The sequence below is a fragment of the Globicephala melas genome, chromosome 10, assembly GCF_963455315.2.
Source record: "Globicephala melas chromosome 10, mGloMel1.2, whole genome shotgun sequence".
Classification (NCBI taxonomy): Eukaryota; Metazoa; Chordata; class Mammalia; order Artiodactyla; family Delphinidae; genus Globicephala; species Globicephala melas.
Genome location: NC_083323.1, coordinates 10,691,667 through 10,710,142, shown reverse-complemented (window position 1 = coordinate 10,710,142; position 18,476 = coordinate 10,691,667). Strand labels below are relative to the sequence as shown.

At 57.7% G+C, this 18,476-nt stretch overlaps 1 protein-coding gene across 2 annotated transcripts; it reads right to left on the bottom strand.

The window, feature by feature from the left end:
- Positions 1 to 1,547: 1,547 nt before the first annotated feature.
- RAC2 (Rac family small GTPase 2) lies at positions 1,548 to 18,237 on the bottom strand. Of its 2 annotated transcripts, none has more exons than XM_070046431.1 (7): positions 18,081 to 18,237; positions 15,875 to 15,946; positions 8,964 to 9,081; positions 8,192 to 8,254; positions 7,697 to 7,856; positions 4,334 to 4,466; positions 1,548 to 2,073 (listed from the first exon to the last, which is right to left on the bottom strand). In XM_070046431.1, exons 1-6 carry the CDS (start codon positions 18,113 to 18,115, stop codon positions 4,336 to 4,338), a joined length of 579 nt encoding a protein of 192 aa, XP_069902532.1. In that variant the 5' UTR covers positions 18,116 to 18,237; the 3' UTR covers positions 1,548 to 2,073; positions 4,334 to 4,335. The 2 variants fall into 2 exon arrangements, with proteins under 2 accessions (XP_069902532.1, XP_030711923.1); XM_030856063.3 differs by lacking the exon at positions 1,548 to 2,073 and adding an exon at positions 2,132 to 3,711.
- Between the last annotated feature and the right edge of the window lie 239 nt (positions 18,238 to 18,476).

The following is an 18,476-nucleotide window of genomic DNA, read 5'->3' as shown; positions in this document are numbered from 1 at the left end:
AAGATGGCTCATGCATGGTGAGGATGCTGGAAGGCTGGGCCCAGCTGGGTCACTAGAAGGGCTGGGTCTCTCTCTCTCTCCTTTAAAGTCCATTCTTTCACCTGCTTATTCATTTATATAAACAACAGACATTTATCAGCATCCACTAGGTGCCAGGTACTTGCTAGGATCGTGGTGACACTACGCCGAGGCATCTGAGTGGCATAATTACGTTTGTAAATGAGGAAGATTCCGCCAGCCTTCCCGATGAAGGTTGGAGAAGGCAGGGAGAGTGGAGGCAGGGAGGCCAGTGAGGAGGCCGTAGCTACTGTCCAGGGGATGGTTGCAAGACCTACAGTAGGGAGTGGCAGTGGGCCAGATGAGGGGTAGGTTTAACAGATATTGGGAAGCTGAATTTTCCAGGCTTGGTGACCAGTGAATGCTGGGGAGACAGAATGGGAGAAGTCAACGTGACCCCCAGGCCTCTGCTTTGGAAGAAGACACAAGGAGAAGCCAGGCTCCAAGACAGAGAGCCCCAAATGAAGTAGGCTTATCTGGCAGGTGCTTTCCTTTGCCACCAGATGATGATTTTATTGCAAGAGGCCAAATATAACGCACCCAAGCCCTGATACCCAGCCTGGGCCTGGCACCAGGCGGGTCCATGGGAGGGGCTGCTGTCAAATGAGTGAGCATCGCCATGTTGTCAGCTCCTGCCCACAACTAACAGTTCTTCCTGTTTCAAAACTCCTCACCGACTTCCCTCGAGGCTTCTCTTTCCTATCTGAAGGGGTTCTGGTCCTCAGCCAATTTGCAAAGCAGAAACGAGTGACTCACCCCATGCTCCGTGAGTTCTGGACACAATGATACAGCAGAAGGAACACAGAGCTGGGAGTCCTAAGACCTCAGTTACAAATGCTGTCAACTAACAGTAACAGAAGGCCTAACAGTGACATAAACGAATAAGTGGTTTCATTTTTGCTCTGTTCCCTTAACAAGGCAGCCACTGGCATTTGTTCAGCTGCTGACCAAAGTCGTGAAGAATCCAGGCTCTTTTTATCTTTCTGCTACTCCATTCTTAGCACGTTAGGTTGTATTTTCATGTTTGTGGCTTCAGGTTCATAAGATGGCTGCTGCAGCTCCAGACTTCTCATCAGTATTCATCAGGGAAGGGGCCAGGGCAATGGTCAGTGTTGGCTGGGTCCCTTATTCTTTTATGGAAGACAACAAAAACTTTCCCAGAAGCTACCTTTCCAGCTGACTTTCACTTATGTCTTGTTAGCCAGAACTGTGCGAACTTGGAACTCCAGTTGCAAAGCAGGCTGGGAACAAGTATTTTTGTCGGGGGCTAAATACACTGCTGCTTTGCACAAAACTAGAATCCCGTTAGCGAAGAGGGTGGAAGTAGTGGTAGCAGGTGGGAAAGTACAGTGTCTGCCTTAGTGAACTGAGCTCTAACTCCTGTGCCTCTATTTCCTTCTTTGCAAAACAGAGATGTTAGTACTACATTGGAAGGCTGCTAGGAGAATTAAATGAGATCATATGTGCCAGGTGAAACCACACAATGGTGAGAGGATTTATTTCCTGACTTTATTATTGGTATAAAACAAGGACTGCATCCACTGGGGTAGGCTCAGGGGAAGAGGCACGTGGCAGAGGAGGTGTGAGCGCAGGACGAGCGAGGGAGGTGGGGTGCAGCCAGGCCTTGGGGCCACCAGGATGGTCCTGAATTTCTCTTGAGGCCCCGGAAGAGCAGGAAACAGAAAGAGGCTCTCCTCGACTCCGGCCCACCGGAAGGCGCTTCTCAGGGCTTTTAAACGTTGGATGTTTTAGGGTGTGAGTTCTGACACATACATGTCTGTATCTGTGTCGTGTGTTGGGGGGTGGGGCAGGGGTGTTAGTGGTTTTTTGGTTTGTTTCAGAGAAGTCACTTTAAAAGCATAACGACCTTGTCTGAGCTGAAACTAAAAAAGGCCACGGGATTTCCCCCCTGCACCCCATCCCTTTCAAGAGGGTTGGGCTCTCAGGAGGCCAGTGAGCTGAGATCTTGCATCAGAACTTCAGGACTTACGAGGGGCAGTGGAAGTGGCCGGGAGCCTGGAAGAGCAGAAAATGAAACCCAGATCATTTCACTGGCTGGGAATTGGGGGAACTTCTGTGTCGTCAGGGACGGGGTCTTATATCTCTTTTTTTTAATCCTTTATTTTAGCTTCGTGTCAGCCCCTGAGGGCAAGAACTTGGGTGTACCGCTGGACCACAGAACAATGCCTGGCACAGAGTAGGTGTTCAGTGAATTCGTGTTGAATGGATGGATGACATTTAGATAGAGAAGCACAGTCGTCCGCAGGATTGGAAAGTCTGGCATTTTGTGAATTAGCAAACACTGAGGTGGGACTGGCTCCATCCTGTACCTTGGCGCGTTAGGGATGAGCTTCGTAAATCCTTACAGCAGCCCCATCTCTCTTTTAAAGAAACTTGCCTGTGTTTTGTGCCTGCTGGGTCCGGCATTGCTTCCTTACACTGTTGGGACACTTTCCTGGGACCTCCAATGGTGGAGACTAGGGGTTTCTGGCTGCTCGACACCCATATTCCCCAATTCTGGCAAAACTCTCAGTCTCCCTTTGAGAACCAACCCCTCCCTCCACTCTAGTGGGTATGGTTTTGAAAGGGCTGCCTCCGCTCCATGCTCTAGTGCGGCATGTAGTCCAGGCTTGACCAATCAGAACACAGCATTCTCCTGACAAATGTGATTGGTTGAAAAGACCTGAGCTGGTCCAATCAGAGTAAACCTTAATTAGAACTTTGCCGGGGGCAGACACTTGCTCTTTTTTGCTGAACTTGAAACGGGAAGGATGAAGCCCTTGAGAGTCACCTGCCTAAGAATGAATCAGACATCAGAAGGTACAGGAAAGTGAGCTCTGATGACATCATTTGAGTCCCCTTGATCAAGCTGCACCTGAAGTCATGATATTTCCAAACTTGAATCAGTAAATTTATTTTCTGTTTAAGCAGGTTGAATTGGGTTCCTAGTTGCAATGACAGAAATCCCGACTGGCAGGGTCTGCAAGTTTTAAGACTGTCACAGGTAAATGCAGCTCAGGATCCTGTGAGTGGAGCAGAAAGACTTGAGAGGTGGCAGGAGTCAGCAGGACCCAGCCTTTTGATTGGCTGGGCAGGTGCCCACAGAGATTTAGAAAATCTGAATGTTTTGTGTTGTCCCCAAAAGGAGCACTAAGACCAGAAGAGCAAACTTCTCAGACACTTAATTTAGCTTCAGTAAGAGAACCTCAGACAAGCAAGACCATCAGTATTGGAGTAGACTGCCTCACGGGAGAGCAAGAGACCCGTCCCTGAAGGTATATAAGTGGTGGCCGGCAACCATCTGGCCCGAAGTTTCCAGAGGGGATTCAGGCTTTGGGAGGGAGGAGTAAACAGGTAGATGGTGCCACGTGGGGCATCTGACCACAGCAACACAGGGGTGGCTTATCGGTCCTGGGGCTCCCCTCTGGCCCCTGGGAAGGCAGGAGCATGAGGGGATGGGGACGCAGCACCTACAAATTCACACTCTTCCCCGGGGGGGACTCCAGCACAGAGAAGATGATGAGCCAAGCTCTGCAGCCATCTTGCTAAGAAACGCCACAGGAAGGGGGCAGCATGGCCAGCGGGGATGTCCTGGGGCTTTGGGTGGGGGCCCTGGAGGGTCAGAACCATCTGGCTGGGAGGGCTGGGTGTGTCCTGGAAAGGAGACAGGCAGTGGGTGAGAATTGGGGGCCAAACAGAATCCACAGCCCGCTCCCGGCTCTCCTGGCTCACGGCTCATTCCAGCTCCCAGCTTTTGCTCAAGGTTGGCCAAGTCCTCTCCGTCCTTCTTGTCCCACCCATCCTGGAAGCCTTGTGGGTGCCTCCAACCCCTACCCATCCCTCTTCTGCCCCAGTAGCCTCATAACGCAGTCTGTCCTACCTCCACCCCTACATGTGGGTGTCAGGTCTCCCCGGCTCAAGCGGCCTCTTCCAAGGGGTAGGGGCTGAGGTGTCTTTCTGCCGTGGCCCTCCCCGCCCTGCTGCAGGGGCGGCAGGGGGCAGCTCAGTGACATCACGCCTTGCCTCAGGTTACCTGGCATTTTCTGACACTTTGAACCTTCCTTCTGGGAACTGGGCTCACAGAGCAGGACCGGCTCAGGCAAATGGGCAACCTGAAGCCCCTTTGATGGTCCCTCTTCTGTCGCAGCCTAAATGCCACTCCCGATGAAACCTAGGGCCACCGAACAGTGGCTGGACGCCTCCCTCCCAGCCAGAGCCTGCTGTGTGTGTGGCGGGGGTGGGGGGGAGCGTGGGGAGGGGAGGGAGGGGCTCTTACCCCTAGAGGATGCTGCAGGGCCGCTTCTGTGGCCGCGTGGGCTGGGGGCACAGGACAGCCCGGATCGCCTCGTCAAAAACGGTTTTCAGGCCTCTCTGGGTGAGGGCTGAGCACTCCAGGTATTTCACTGAGTCTAGGTTAGGGCAGCAAGAGGGTAGAGGCCTAGGTCAGGGCTGGGCAAAGCCCCGTCCCAAGCCACGCAACTGCACTGGCTGTGGCGGCCACCTGGGCTGTGTCACTCAGAGCAGGGCATTTACCCCTCTGTGCCTCAGTCTCCTCATGTCGGAAAGGGGGAGTTTTACTCAGAGGGAGAGGTTAAGACCCCCCCCCCCCACGAGAGCAGGTCTGTGTCTTTCTTGAACACAAAAGCCCTTAATTTAAGGAAGGATACCTTCCTGGCAAGAAAGGGGCTCAAGCTACGGTGACCAAATTTCTCGGCGCCTCACTTTCTTCTAGAAAATTCCCAATGCCTGCCTCCGTCTTCCCCCGGGAGGCCTGAGGAACCCGTGGCCCGCTCACTAGGACATTCCAAATGTCATCTAACCAGTCCTTCGCATCTCCCCACTTTACAGTTGAGAAAACTGAGGCTCAGAAAAGTCACTTATCCAAGGTCACACACTAGACATTTCCCCTCCGCCAGGGGCAGCTGGGGGCCCTCAGCAAGAGGAATGGGAACTGGGGAGCACCCATTCCCCCATGAGGGGACCAGCCTTCTCCCACGTGACCACTCAGGGCTGGAGCACGGGGCACAGACAGTGAGGAAGGTAGGCTGAGCCCCACTCCCAGGGGCAGTGTTCTGTGACGTTCTGGAAGGAACCTGTGAGAGCTCCTGTGTCCATTACAACCCAAGCAGTCTCCCTGAAGTGAGCAACTGAAAACAGAGAAGGAGAGGGGCAGGAAGGGGGAACTTTGCTCTTCCGTGGGGGGAAGAAGCAGACCAACGCTGATCAGCACCTGCTCCCTGCCAGGCACTGAGCTGGGCGCTTCCGACAACCCTGTGAAGAAATTCTGTGAGTCCCCGCTTCCCAGATGAGGAATCAGGCCCAGAGAGGGGATGCCCCGGGGCCAGAGACACACAGCTGCGAGAGGGGAGCCAAGATCTCAGGAGGGGCAGCCCAGGGACGAGGGAAAGAAAGTATGGGGCAAGGACAAGGACACCAAGGCTCAGAGAGGATGTCACTTGTCCTGAGTCACACGCTGGATGTCTCCCTTGCACGTGGGAGCATTGTCCCACCAGGGAGCACAGGCAGTGGTCCCAGGGCTCGGCTGGCATGTACGGAGCAGCCCGAGTTGGGTCTGGGAGTCTCGTCACCATAACCCTCTGTGCCCAGAAGGGTGTCGCTGGGCATTTGGCCACTGTCTCCCTGCAAGGGACCGTAGCCAGTGTCCACTTCTTTCTTCCACACCCTCCAGCTGCGTCCTCCCTGGCACCTGCCACCCTCCTGCTTCCTGGATCAGTGGTGTCTAGAGAAAGGGTCCTGAGGAGAGGCCTGGCCACTCCAGGACCTCAGCCTGTCCCCCCTCTCTGCTCCCCAGCCGCCCACCTGTGGGGGCAGCAGACCGCCCTGATCATGACTGGGGGAGCCACGCAGCCCGGATTCGAGTCTCGGCCGTGGCACATCCCGGCTGGGTGGCCTCGAGCTAGTGACTTCTCCCTGAGCCTCAGTTTTCCTCCTCTGTAAAGTGGGACGATGACAGTCCCTCCTTCATAGTTGCTATGACGATGAAGCAGGAGAATGCACCGGCCCAGCACCCAGGAAGCGCCCAATCCTGTGATTAGCAGCTGGGATCAGAGCTGCCCCACAACGCGTCACCCGGGACTGGTGGGCAGAGGCAGCTGCTGTCCTCATTAGCCTGCAGGCCCCCCAGGTCTCCCCCTTGGCCTGGGCTTGTCCGAGGCAAGTTCAGAGTCATTAGTCACTGCCCCTGGCCACCCCCAGCTGGTATTGGCTCCAAGAGGATTGGCTAGAGGCCAAGGCAGGAACCCCAACTCATCTCCTCATGAAGGAGAAAGGAACTTTAGGGAGTGTATAGGCTGGCTAGTACGGATGGAGAAACTGAGGTCCAGAGAGGGGGAGCCACTGGCCCAAAGTCACACAGACAGTCATTGCCAGGACCAGAATCCAGGCTTCCAGGCCCCATCTCATCCGAAAGCTTGTGCTTTAAGAAGGACGGGGTCGGACACAGGCTGGAGAGTCACTGTCTTGGGTGGAAGGAGTCCGGGGGGACAGGCTGTTCAGAAAGAAGAGAAGGCAGGGGTGCAATCCCCAATATTCGTGAGGAAAGACCAGAGGGCCTGAGAGCCAGAGCCCCTAGGATGGGACAAAGGACCCAGGGTTTAAGTGGCAGCGGAGGCCCCTGGGAAAGACGGCCATGTCACTGGGCTAGTCACATGAAGGAGGGGGTGACGGCTGTGGTTTCTCTTCCTGTGAAGAGATGTGAGTCCCCAGGGCCCTCCCAGTTCCGGCGGAAGGAAGAGTGGTAGGGCTGAGGGAGGGATGGGTTGCAGCAGGCCCCACCAGTTCAGGGGCCAAACCCTGGGTCTGCCGGACCCTGTGGTGAGCAGAGCACCCTGGGCAGCTGGGCCACTTCTCATAGTGGCCAAACCCCACTGGTGGTCCCAGGCTCTTGGGCAAGTACCCTGTCCCCAGGCAAAGGACAGCAGACCTGGACGCCACGGAAGAGGCCAGACCCATCGGTCATCACCTCCCTAGTGCAGGCAGCCCTGAGCCACCACGAGGAGGCCCCCAAGCCATCGGTTTGTGGTCCTGTGTTCAAATCCTGGTTCTGCCACCTACCAGCTGCGTGACCCTGAGAAGTCACTTCTCTGGCCCGGTGGCCGGGAGGCAAAGAGGAGTTGGGCTGAGAAGCCAGGAGGGTGAGGAATGGGGGGTGAGAAGGATGCAGAGGGAAAGACGTCACCCTTCAAACTCAAGCAGAAGCACCACCTCCAGGAAGCCTTCCCGGAAAACCCAAGCTTGACTTGGCTGCTCGTCCTCTGAGAAACCACGGCACACCCCCCTCCATCCCTGCTTCTGTCTGTCCAAATGCACTTATTTCGATGTCTGTTTATGGATTATACTAATACTATAATAGCAATTAACACAAAGTGCTTCCCACGTGCAGTGCTGCTCTAGGAGCTCACGGGCGTGAATTCATTTAATCCTCCCAACCACCCAGCGCTACTACTGTTGCCATGGTTCACGGAGGAGGAAACACAGGCCCAGAGAGGCTAAGTGACTCGTCCAGGGTCACACAGCTAGTACACGGCACACCCAGGGCGGAATCGCACAGCCTGGCCCTGGAAGCTGTGTTTCCAATCCCCCTGCACCCAGCTCCCCTGTCTGAGCCCGAGCCCTGTACCGATCTCCTTGGCCAGCGCCAGGCCCTGCGGGTAAGTAATGGGCGCCAGCTTCTTCTCCTTCAGCTTCTCGATGGTGTCCTTGTCGTCCCGCAAGTCCAGCTTGGTGCCCACCAGGATGATGGGCGTGCTGGGGCAGTGATGCCGCACCTCCGGGAACCACTGGGCCGGCGGGTGGGGGCAGGAGGTTGTGCAGGGGGTAGGCGGAGAAGAGGGGCACCAAGCCGGGAGGAGACAATAGGGAGTCATGAGGGTGTGTGGGGAGGAGAGAGGACAGGTTAGAGAGTAAAGCTAACTATCACAGCCCCCTCTGAGACCCCCTCTGAGTCTCACCCCCAGTCCTCCCCGCCAGTCCTGGGTGGCACTAGGGACCCTCTCTGCCCACATCCTCTGCTGCCCCAGAGGCAGGCCAAAGTCAGCGGTCCCTCCCTCCCGTGCTCCCCTCCCTCAGGGTCACCTGCCCCATCCCCCCAAGACCCCCGCTCCATCCCGCTCACCTTGGCCCGGACATTCTCATAGGAGGCTGGGCTGACAAGGGAGAAGCAGATGAGGAAGACGTCCTGGGAGGTCAGACAAGGGTTACTCGTGAGGGGAGGCCTGGAGGCATCCCACCTGGGCTCTCCCACACCTGGGCAGCCACTGAGGGCTGGAGCGCCCAGGGGACGCTGGGCACTTAGGACCCGGCAGAGCAGGGATTCCCTTCCCACCTCTACGCCAGGCTGCTGCTTGTTTATCCAACACTTCCTAACGGCCCGAGCTGTTCTAACTGGCTAATCTTCACACAACACTGTAGCGGCGCTGCTGCTACCCCATTCCACAGATGGGGAAAGTGAGGCTTACAGGATTAAAGCATTTGCCATCTGCAACTCCAGAATCCATGCTCCTCACCCGGCACTCACTACCTACCCCCCACCCCCCGTCTGGTCACCAGCCCCAGCGCTTTCCTTGCCACCCTGGAGACAGAGCCCAGCAGCCACACAGCCACCTGCAGATGTGCCCCCATCACTCCTCCCCTCCCCTAGCACCCCCAGAGCCGGCCATCCTGAGCTCCCATTGGTCCAGAGCCTGCCTGCCCCGCCCACTGAGAACCAGGTGGTGCGGCAGCCCAAGAGGCAGAGGGGCTGGGAAGACAGAGGGCACGGTAATGACAGGGGCCTGATGGAGGGCGGGGACTCCTCGAGCTGGGCCTTAAGGGGAGGGTCAGGGTTCAGCAGGCAGAGGCAACAGGGCTGCAAAGCCCAGGACCACGAGGAAGGCTGGGCAGCATACCGTCTGCGGGTAGGAGAGCGGCCGGAGGCGGTCGTAGTCCTCCTGCCCTGCCGTGTCCCACAGCCCCAGGTTCACGGGCTTGCTGTCCACCATCACGTTGGCTGAATAGTTGTCGAACCTGTGGGAACAGGTAAGATAGAAGGGCCAGTCTCCAGCCCCAGAGTCTAGGGACTTGCAGTCCATGGTTCCATGGCAGAGGCCAAGACCCAGAGAGGGGCTACAACAGGACCAAAGTCACAAAGCTCTATGCAGTTGGGTTTTATTTTTTATTTTTCTTAAATACTGATCTATTACATAAGAAATTTTAAACGCAGGTAAGCATAAAGAGGAAAACATTGTCTCTACTGTTTTTCTGCCCTTACCTACCCTTTGGAGAGACGATTTTTCAAGGCTGCATAACATTCTCTCCAAGGCATGATCAGAATAAACGTTACCCACCTCCTAGGCTGGACGCTGCGGCTGGTCACCCAATATTTGCTGAATGAGTGTTCATTCCCATCTTAGGTTGGGTCCCCCCAGAAGCAAACCCCGAGATGAGGGAGTGGCACCAGCGGTTTATTTGGGAAGTGACTCCAGGCAGCCGAGGGGAAGGGACAGCAGCTGTTGAGCTGTTACCGCGCGGGAACTGGGGCTCCGTCTGGCTGGGGCCACTGAGCTCAGGGCATCCCCCAGAGGAGGCAGGGAGCTGGGGTACTTAACCACCTTCTCCATCTCCCATTGGCAGAGGGAAGTCCTTCGGTGTTAATTCCCCGGCCTTCCAGCCCACCGCTAGTGCACACCAAAAACTGTCAGTTACTGGAGATTTCAGGAAAGGCCACTGGCACACACTGGAAAGGCACATGTTGAAGGAATAGGGTGGGGCAGAGGCTAAAATCTCCCTGCCAACACCAGAGAGGCCTCCAGGGCAATCGCACAAGCTCGCACTGTGGGGAAACGTCCCAGACACCTCCCTCCCTGTCCCCGACCTGGAAAGAGCTTGTCGTCCCCTCTCTCAGGCAACTGCTTTGCCTTGACTATGAACTGGTTTTAGTGTGTCTCTGTCCCGCCATGGGCTGTGGGCTCCGTGAGGGCGGGGCCCATGTCAATTTCATCTCTGAAGACTCAGGACTGGCACCTAGTGAGTGTAGGTGGAACAGAGTTAAACCAAACTGAACTGAAGCCCTTGGGATGCCACCCCCTCCACGAAGCCCGCCCAGAACACTGCTCAGTGACAGGCTGTAGAAGCCGTAATGCTTCAGAGCAACTCCAAAGACAGCTGTCCTGTGACAGGCAACACCCCCCCCAAAAAAGTGGGTAACCTGACATGTTTAACACCCCATGCTTGTCCAGCCTTAAGTTCCGCAGATGGCCCTGCTCCCTCCTGCCTGGAAAGTTCCTGCAAACGTCCCTCCCCTGGCTCCCCACTCTTCTTCTTTCCTGGTGCTGGGCTGACTCTTACTCATCCTCCCTCCAGTCCCATTTCAAGGTCACCTCCAGGAAGCCTTTCGCGAGCCCCAGCCAGGTCGGGGCCCCCACCCCGTCCCAACTCAGTAATCTGTGGTGAACTTAGCACCCAAACAGCAGACATCAAGCCTGGCTTGTTCCTCACTGCACCAAGGCCAGCATCGCACTTGGCACGTAGTAGGTGCCCTGTGGACCTACTCTTGGTACCACCCATGCCATAGTGGGATTTCAGGCGGAAGGCACTGTTCAGGGAGACATCGCTGGGCATGATGGGGAAAGAAGTGCCCATGCTTTCTTCGGCTTCTGCCAGAAACACTCCTTTGGGATGAGCTTAGGATGCAGGGACACTCTTTCCTTTACTGTCCAGTCTGAAATTCTGACACCGAAAACCCCCAAGATTCCTTGAGCCAAAGGCATCTGTCTTCTCTGAGCCAAGTCCAGGGTCTCAGGGGCCGTGGCAACGGGGAAAGTGCTGGTTCCTGGGGCTTGTAGCAGCACCAGACCCCTGCTCCGGGGCTGGCCAGCGCATTAGAGACCTTCACACATTAGGTCTTGAAGTCCCAAGTGACCCAAGATAAAGACCCTCAAGTTCTTGCCATTAGACAGTTGAGGAAACCGAGACCCCAAGAGGTCAGATAACTCTTCCAAGGCCAACCAGCTCACAAGCGTAGGAGCTGGGATTTGAACCTGGCTCCCTCTGTACACTCATTTGTGAGCGAGAGAGTGGACAGATGCGCTGCAGGAGGGTTGATTCGCCCGGGGATGGCCACCCAGAGGTGGGAGGGAACAGTAAGTTCCTTGTGAAGCCTTGTCCTGGTTGTGTGACCCTGGGTGAGTAACCCAGCTTCTCCGAGCCTCACTTTCTTCCTTGTGAAAAAAGCCCTATCTCGTGGGGCCATTAGGAAGATCCAGGGACAGAGGATATTCAAGCCACCTCACGGGAAGATGCCGAGGAGCTGAACAGTCTCACCCTTCAACGTCACCGGCCCCCCACAGAGGACCAGCTGCCAGACCCTGAGGGATCACTGCAGGGACAAAATGACCCACAGCCCCCGGGGTCCCCTACTTCAGAGACCCGCAGGGAGCCAGGACCAGAGGAGCCTTAGACCACCACTGCGGCCAACCCTCACTCCCATTTACCAGATGAGGAAACTGAGGCTCACAGACAGGAAGGGACTTGCCCAAGATCTCGCAGTCAGTTGGGGGCAGAGCCAGAACTAGATCCTGTTACCCAATTCAGAAAAGCTCATGGCGTAAGCGTCACTGCGACTTCATGGCTGGAGACTCAGCGGAGTTTGAGCTGGGGTCTGGGGGCTGACTGGGAGCCGTGGAGAGGGCAGGGAGCTCACGCTGGCTGGGCACCTAGGGGTGCCACGTGCTGTTCCAGGCCCTTCATACTTAGATCGTTTCAGTGAGCCCAGGAAGTGGATTCTACCATGGTGCCCCTTTTCCACAGCAGGAAACTGAGTCAAAGCCCGAGAGTGACCTGCCCGTGGTCACACGGCTGGAGTGCTTTCACCCAGAGTCTGTGGCTTCTTTCTGCACCCCCAGGGCTGCAGGCCCGGCCCTGACCCCAGCATGGAGTGGAGGAGGGGTATGGGGGGCAGGTGAAAGGGCGCTCAGCGCCGGGCATCACCTGACCACTACCCAAGCTTCCAGGGGAAAGAAGGTGGACTCACAGAACACAGAGACCACAGGGCATGCATGGCTGTGACCTGGGGACCAGGGAGGATTGATAGGTCAGGTGGGGCATGGACCACTGCTGGATTCGGGGCGTGGTCCTCCAGGCAACGGGGAGCCAGCGAGGGGCTTCACCAGGCAGGGGTTACATGATCAGCTTTGCATTTGGAAAAGGCCCTCTTGGCCACTGGGTGGAAAAGTCTTGGAGAAGGGTCAGAGGGGAAGCTGGGAGACGGAGCCACCGGTGAGAGAGGTGGGTGGTTGGAGGAGATGGGGGAGCGGAGAGGTGTCCCAGGTGGGATGCAAGGGGACAGAGGGCGTGTATGAGCAGTGGGGAGGCTTGAGCCAGCAGGACACAGTGACGGAATAACTCGCTCGGTGGCAAGAGCATGGGGCGAGGGGGAGGTGCGAGGCCAGGCCGGAAAGCTTGGTACGTCCACTAGGGAGGCTGCACGTCATCCTGTCCATGGGAATCTGGGCTGGATTTGCCAGTTTACAAAGGAAGGTGAAAACCAAGTACTGGCCCCTCCGACCTAAATTAACCACCTGTGTTCTTCCTTCCCAGAGACAAGCCCCCACAGAGCTGAGCCTCCTGCTGGTGGCTGAGTTCCAGCACCTTCTCAGGACAGGCTGGAACATGCCCTCCCTGCCTGCCAGGCTGGCCCTGTCACTACAGAGCACCAGCCATGTGCTCATCTCTGTTCTAGAAGCTGCTCTAGTGCCGCGGTCCCCAACCTTTTTGGCACCATGTCTTCTTTCATGGAAGACAATTTTTCCACGGAATGCGCGAGGCAGCGGGGGGGGGGGGGGGGGGGGGGTGCTGGTCCAGGCGGTAATGCGAGCAATGGGAGCGATGGGAGCTTCGCTCGCTCACCTCCTACTGTGCTGCCGGGTTCCTAACAGGCCGTGGCCCAGAGGTTGGGGACCCCTGGTCTAGTGAACTAGACAGACCAGGGCCCTGTCCTAATGGAGCTTCCATCCCAGCAGGAGAAGGCAGATGGGGAAGGGCTGCGAAGAATGTCAAGCAGGGTGGAGAGATGGAGGGGGCCTGGGCGGAGGGCGGGGCTGCTTTAGACAGTGTGTCAGGGAGGGGATTCCTCGGCCGGGAACTGAGTGATGGAAGTGCTGAGTGCAGAAGCCTGGGGGAGGCTGGCGTGTCTGGTCCCCGAGGACCAGAATGGAGTAAGAGGTGCGTTTTAAGGGAGGAATTTAGGCTCCGTCTAATTTTCTCTTTTGAAAGCTCACCTGGGCTTCCATTTGAGAATGATCATAAGCAGAGGGGAAAGGGGAGAACCCCTAGGTCACAGGTACCTGAGAGCAGGGTCTTCCTGCCTTGTCTTTGTATCCCCAACCCCCAGCACAGGGCCATCCACAGAGCGGGCTTCGGTCTCCCCATCTGTGAGACAGGGCTTTGACCCTGAGCTCTTATCCCCCAACCCGCAGCCAGCAAGTTCAGCTCAGCTCTCTCGCTTATCTGATCTGGTCCACTGGCGCCTGCCTCCGGCCCCAGCAAACCCTACCACCCCCAGCCCCAGAGCGCTCTTGACCTCTGTCTCTGTGCCAGAGATCTCAGGCTACCTGTTTTGCCCAACTCTGCTCTCCCCGGCTGTCCCCACCCTCCACTGTCAAGGGCTCAGGGTGGCTTATTTTCCCCTCCCTGTCACAGGGGTGCGAGCACTGTAGCAGGAGCCCCTCTGGGGGCTTGTCCAGAGCCGAGTAACTCCATATGGAAGACAAAGACGGTGGGATGCAGGCCTGGCTACACACCTGGCAGGTCCAGCACAAAATGAAAATGCAGGGACCCTTGTTCAAACATTAAGAATTTCAGGGTGGGGCATCTGAGCATTAAACCTAGTGCAGGACCCACCCGAGTGTGTGCCTGCCTAGACGGCTCACCCAGGAGCCGGCCCTGCTCTCTGACCCAACCCCTGAGTCCTGGGAAGGTAGACCTTGTCTGGTCCATTCTGTCTGTCCTTCCACAAGGTTGTTCAGGACAACCGAATCCACTCGGGGCCACCAGGGGCCAGTCTCTCCGGGCTGCTGAGCGCAATTGGCCCTACCTTGGTCTCTGCTGGTCCCACCATCTTGCACCAGAGAACTCGCTGCCTCCCATCTCCCTGCACGGGGAAGGCCCCCGGGCAATGAGCTTGGCATGTCCCAGCCCTGCCCCTCCTCTTAAAGAAACGGAAAACTGAGGCTCACCGAGGGGAAGCGATTGGTCTAAGATCTTTGAGCAGGTGGGCCCTCCAGCCCAGCTGCAACAGGCAGACAGGACACAGGTAGCGCCAGCACCGTCCTGGGGAGACTGCCCTCCCCAATTCTGCACCTGCCTTCCCGCTCAGGGCTAGAGCCAGCCCTCCCTCAGCACCAGAAGGCATTGGGTGATTGGTGGTGAGCGAGCAGGTAAGGGCCGACGAGGAGAGGGGCACTGGCGCCGTGGCGGGAGTTGCGAAATGAACCGGGGCAGAAATCAGTTTTCCAGGCTTCCTACCCAGGTTTCTCTGCCCTCTCCTCGCTGCCGTCCTCCTGCCCGGGCTGGGGTCCCTGAGGCAACTGGAGCCAGGGCCAGTGTCCCAGGGAGACATATCAGTAGAGGGAGCCCAGCCCACCTGGTGACCCTGGGGGACAGGCCCCTTAGCTGCTGTGAGCCTCAGTTTCCCCCGCAGGCACCCTGGGGCTAGAATAATAGCCACCTCCTCCCATGAGCATCGAATGAGATCACACATGTGTGACCTTTCGTCCGGGGACCAGGACACAGTAGGCCCTTGATAGATGGTAGCAGTGATCCAACCTCCTAGGGCCTCTCCATGAGGTTCAGTTCAGGTCGACTCAAAACAGATATATCGTGTCTAAGGCAATATGCAGACTGCACTGTGCGTAAGACACTCTCCTAAGACAACGGGAGACCCAGAAAGGACTGGACGAGGCCCCCCGCCCGCCGTAGGCTCGTCATCACGGGAAAGATCAGACAAAATCTCTCTGGGGGGTGAGAGACACTCAGGCTGGATCAGAAAGGCTTCCTGGGGGAGCAGACACTGGAGCTGGCCCGGAGGACTTAGACATGTGGACGTGGGAAGGAAAAGCAGTCCAGGAAGAGGGAGCAGCTGGAGCAAAGGCCCTGAGGTGGAAATGCCCAGGGAGTGCTTGGTGACCAGGGGCGGGAAGCAGAGGGGACAAGAAGCAAAGTACTGGGCTATGAAGCCAGAAAGGAAGGTGGGAGAAGGCCACACAGAGCCTTGGATGCTGTGCTATGGAGTTGGGGGGCTGTCCTGAGAGGGATGGGGCCACCGAGCACCGGTGAGAGGGGGCCAATGCTTCCCATTCACCCCACATACACCTACATACCTGTGCATCAGGTGACAGCCCTGCCACCACATCCAACACGAGGGCAGGCCTCCAGGTGGCACTGCCCTCTCCCCTGGCACACACTGGGCCCTGATGTCTCTGATCTCCCGGTGTCGAGGCCCTCCACGACTCGCCCCAGCCCCTCTTCTACCCTGCTTTTGCTCATGCCAGCCCTCCGCATCTCCCTGCTGGAAGGCCACCTGCTCCCTGGCACACCTTCTGCACCTCCCCACCCCGCGGCAGCCTCTCTCCCCTCTGGGGGCCCCCGGCACTCATCCCGGCGCTGGTTGCTGCCTCCCCGGCTGAACCAGTGGGCAGCTCTGGCAGGCAGAGACTGGCTGGAGGCTGACTTTCAGGCTCACAGGATGTGCCTGAAAAGGGGGTGGGCTTGGTGATGCGTGTCTCCCCAGCCTCCGAGCGCCCCGCCCACACACAGAACTCACACGGTGGGGATGTACTCTCCCGGGAAGGCGTTGGTGGTGTAGCTGATAAGCAGGCACGTCTTGCCCACGGCTCTGCAAGACAGGAAGTTCGAGAGGACAGTGGTCATGGGCCCTGCCCGACACTCAGGGAGGTTTCTCAGCACCCGCCCGGTCCCCTAGCCCAGCCCTCAGAGAAGACCCAGGCCCACCCCTCTGGGCATCAGTGTCCCCGTCTGAGAATCCCTGTATCAGCGTTCTCACACCTAAGAGTCATCTGGGGTGTTTGTTAAAGGACAGACTTCAAGGTCCTACCCCAGAGATTCTGAATCAGGGGTGTGGGCTGGATCTGGGAATTTGTATTGTAACAGGCTTCCCCAGGTGACAAGGATGTGAGACAGAGGGTTAAGAGCAGGGGGTCCCCAGGAGGCCCCTGGTACCTGCCCAGAGCTCTGCCATCACTCCCCTGGGATCCAGATCCCAGCTTCATCACCTGCCTAGGGGTAGCATGATCTTAGGCAAGTCACTTAACCTCCCTATGCCTCAGTTTCCCCATCCAGAAAATAGGGATAAGAATAGGGATAAGATGAGTTCATCTCATAGGATGGACCGAGAGGTAAATTAGACGAAGCCGGTAAAAGAACTGAGCACAGTCCTGGCACAGCGTAGCAGCAGCAAATACTGGGGAAAGCCTGACCCTCCTCTTTCCCTCCCACCTCACCATGGCTGTAAGAGCATGGAGTTTAGGAATCAGAGAGACCAGGATTCCAAATCCCATGAGGTCTTGGGCAAATGACAACTTCTTTGAGCTTCAGTTTTCCCAACTGTAAAATGGGCCTAATATTAGGGTTGGTGGGAGGATAAAACAGAGGAGTGTGACTAGGCCCAGGGCCTGCACATAGTAAGTACTAAGTTAGTAGTGATCGCCATTACTCGTGCAGTCTTCGCCCTCAGTCTGCTGAGCTGGGAGGGGGCAGGGGGCACAGATAGCCCTGGGCCTTCCCCGGCCCAACTTGGTTTCGTCACTTCCTGCTCAGAGGAGACCGGCTGCCCCCTTCTCCCCACCCCCTGCCCCGGGCCTGCCAACAAGGTAACTCTAAGTGACTAGAACATTGCCCTTGGCTTCCGCCCTCCCCTCCTCAGATCAGATATAAAGCAGAAGTGAACAGGGCTGGACAGGCAGGCAGATAACGTGCATCAGCGGAGGGCTGCCTGATAAACCAGCCCACCCCAGGCCAGGAAAATCGAGTCTCTTAAGGCCTCAGGCTGCCCCTCAGTAGGATGGGAGGGTTGGATAAGAGGCCTGCCCAGCCAGACCAGCGGGAACGTGTCGGGGTTGGACCTACAGAAAACCCCAGGCGGTACCTGCAGGCTGGACCCTAAGACAGCGCTGCTGGCAGGCACGAGAGACGGGCACATCAAAGCTGTCACTTTACAGATGAGGAAACTGAGGCCCATAGCGGGACATGACAACCGGAGGTCGCTGAGATGTAACAGCTGAGAAGTCGCCTCGTCTCAGCCTGGCCCACCCTGGCCCCCAGTCACGCCCCTCCCCCTTCCTCCTCCTCCCGCAGCTCTGTCTCTCACGCCCCTCCCCCTTCCTCCTCCTCCCGCAGCTCTGTCTCTCACGCCCCTCCCCCCTCTGCTCCTCACCCACAGCCCCCGCGCAAGCTCCCAAGTTCCCCAGGCCGGCTTCACCAAACACACTTACGTGCAGGACAACCAGTCAAAATATCGCAAGGGGCCCCACATCAACCCTGCGGGCATGGGCCTCTTTCCAGATGGCCAAGGTGAGGTTCTGAGAGGCGCTGTGACTTGCCCAAGGCCACACAGCAGCGCAAGCCAATGACTAGAGCCCAGGTCAGCCTGGGGACCCACCTCCCCCCACCCCGAGCCGGCATCCACAGAATCGAAGCCTGAGAGCCCATGGGAGACCAGCCTCAGCTCTCAGGGTGCAGGCGAGAGGCCCCAGGAACCCCCAACCCTAGTCCTGTACTCTCCACCAAGGCAGCTTCCGGGGTGAGGTGGGCAGACAGAGTGGAGCTGTCCTCAGCCCACCCCTGGGGTTCCCTCTGGGCCCTGGGAGAAGAAGGGAGCCGTTCCTCCGGCGGCCTCCCAGGGACCCCTCCATCTGCAGGGCAGGGGCCTTCCCTAGGGGTGCCAGGGCGGGGGGGGGGGGGCCAGGGCTACCCCGGGACGGAGCTGTCAGCAAGTCCAACCGGGTACCTACCCATCTCCCACCACCACACACTTTATGGCCTGCATCGTGTCCGAGGCCTGGAGGGCGGTGGTGCTGACAGCTCAGGGCCCGGAGCGCTTCTGCAGACACAGGGGTATGGAGAGCTGGAGAGGTGCCCTGAGCAAGGAGCAGCAGCGGCGGGACAGGAGGCAGGAGGAAGCGGAAGGGGAACTTACCCAAGCTGCTGCCCCCACGGCCGTTTGCAGGAGGCGGAGCCTGCGGTCTGGCCGAATGGCTCAAGGGTGGGGTGGCCCTCAGGGGCTGGGCTGGGCCCCTGCCGGGCATCCCTGCTCCGGGACACCAGTAGGAGACCTGGGGACCCTCTGGGCTGGAGACTCACTTCCACGGACAGGGCCAGAGCTGTTCTCCAAGAACCTGAGGCTCCTA

What these genes read in the sequence shown, in the direction of transcription:
- RAC2 (XM_070046431.1), bottom strand. Translation starts at nt 18,115, where the DNA reads ATGCAGGCCATAAAGTGTGTGGTGGTGGGAGATGG. An exon ending in TGTGTGGTGGTGGGAGATGG is followed by an intron (nt 15,947 to 18,080) that starts GTAGGTACCCGG and finishes CCTGTCTTGCAG; the next exon opens with AGCCGTGGGCAAGACGTGCC. An exon ending in ATGAGAATGTCCGGGCCAAG is followed by an intron (nt 7,857 to 8,191) that starts GTGAGCGGGATG and finishes CCGCCGGCCCAG; the next exon opens with TGGTTCCCGGAGGTGCGGCA.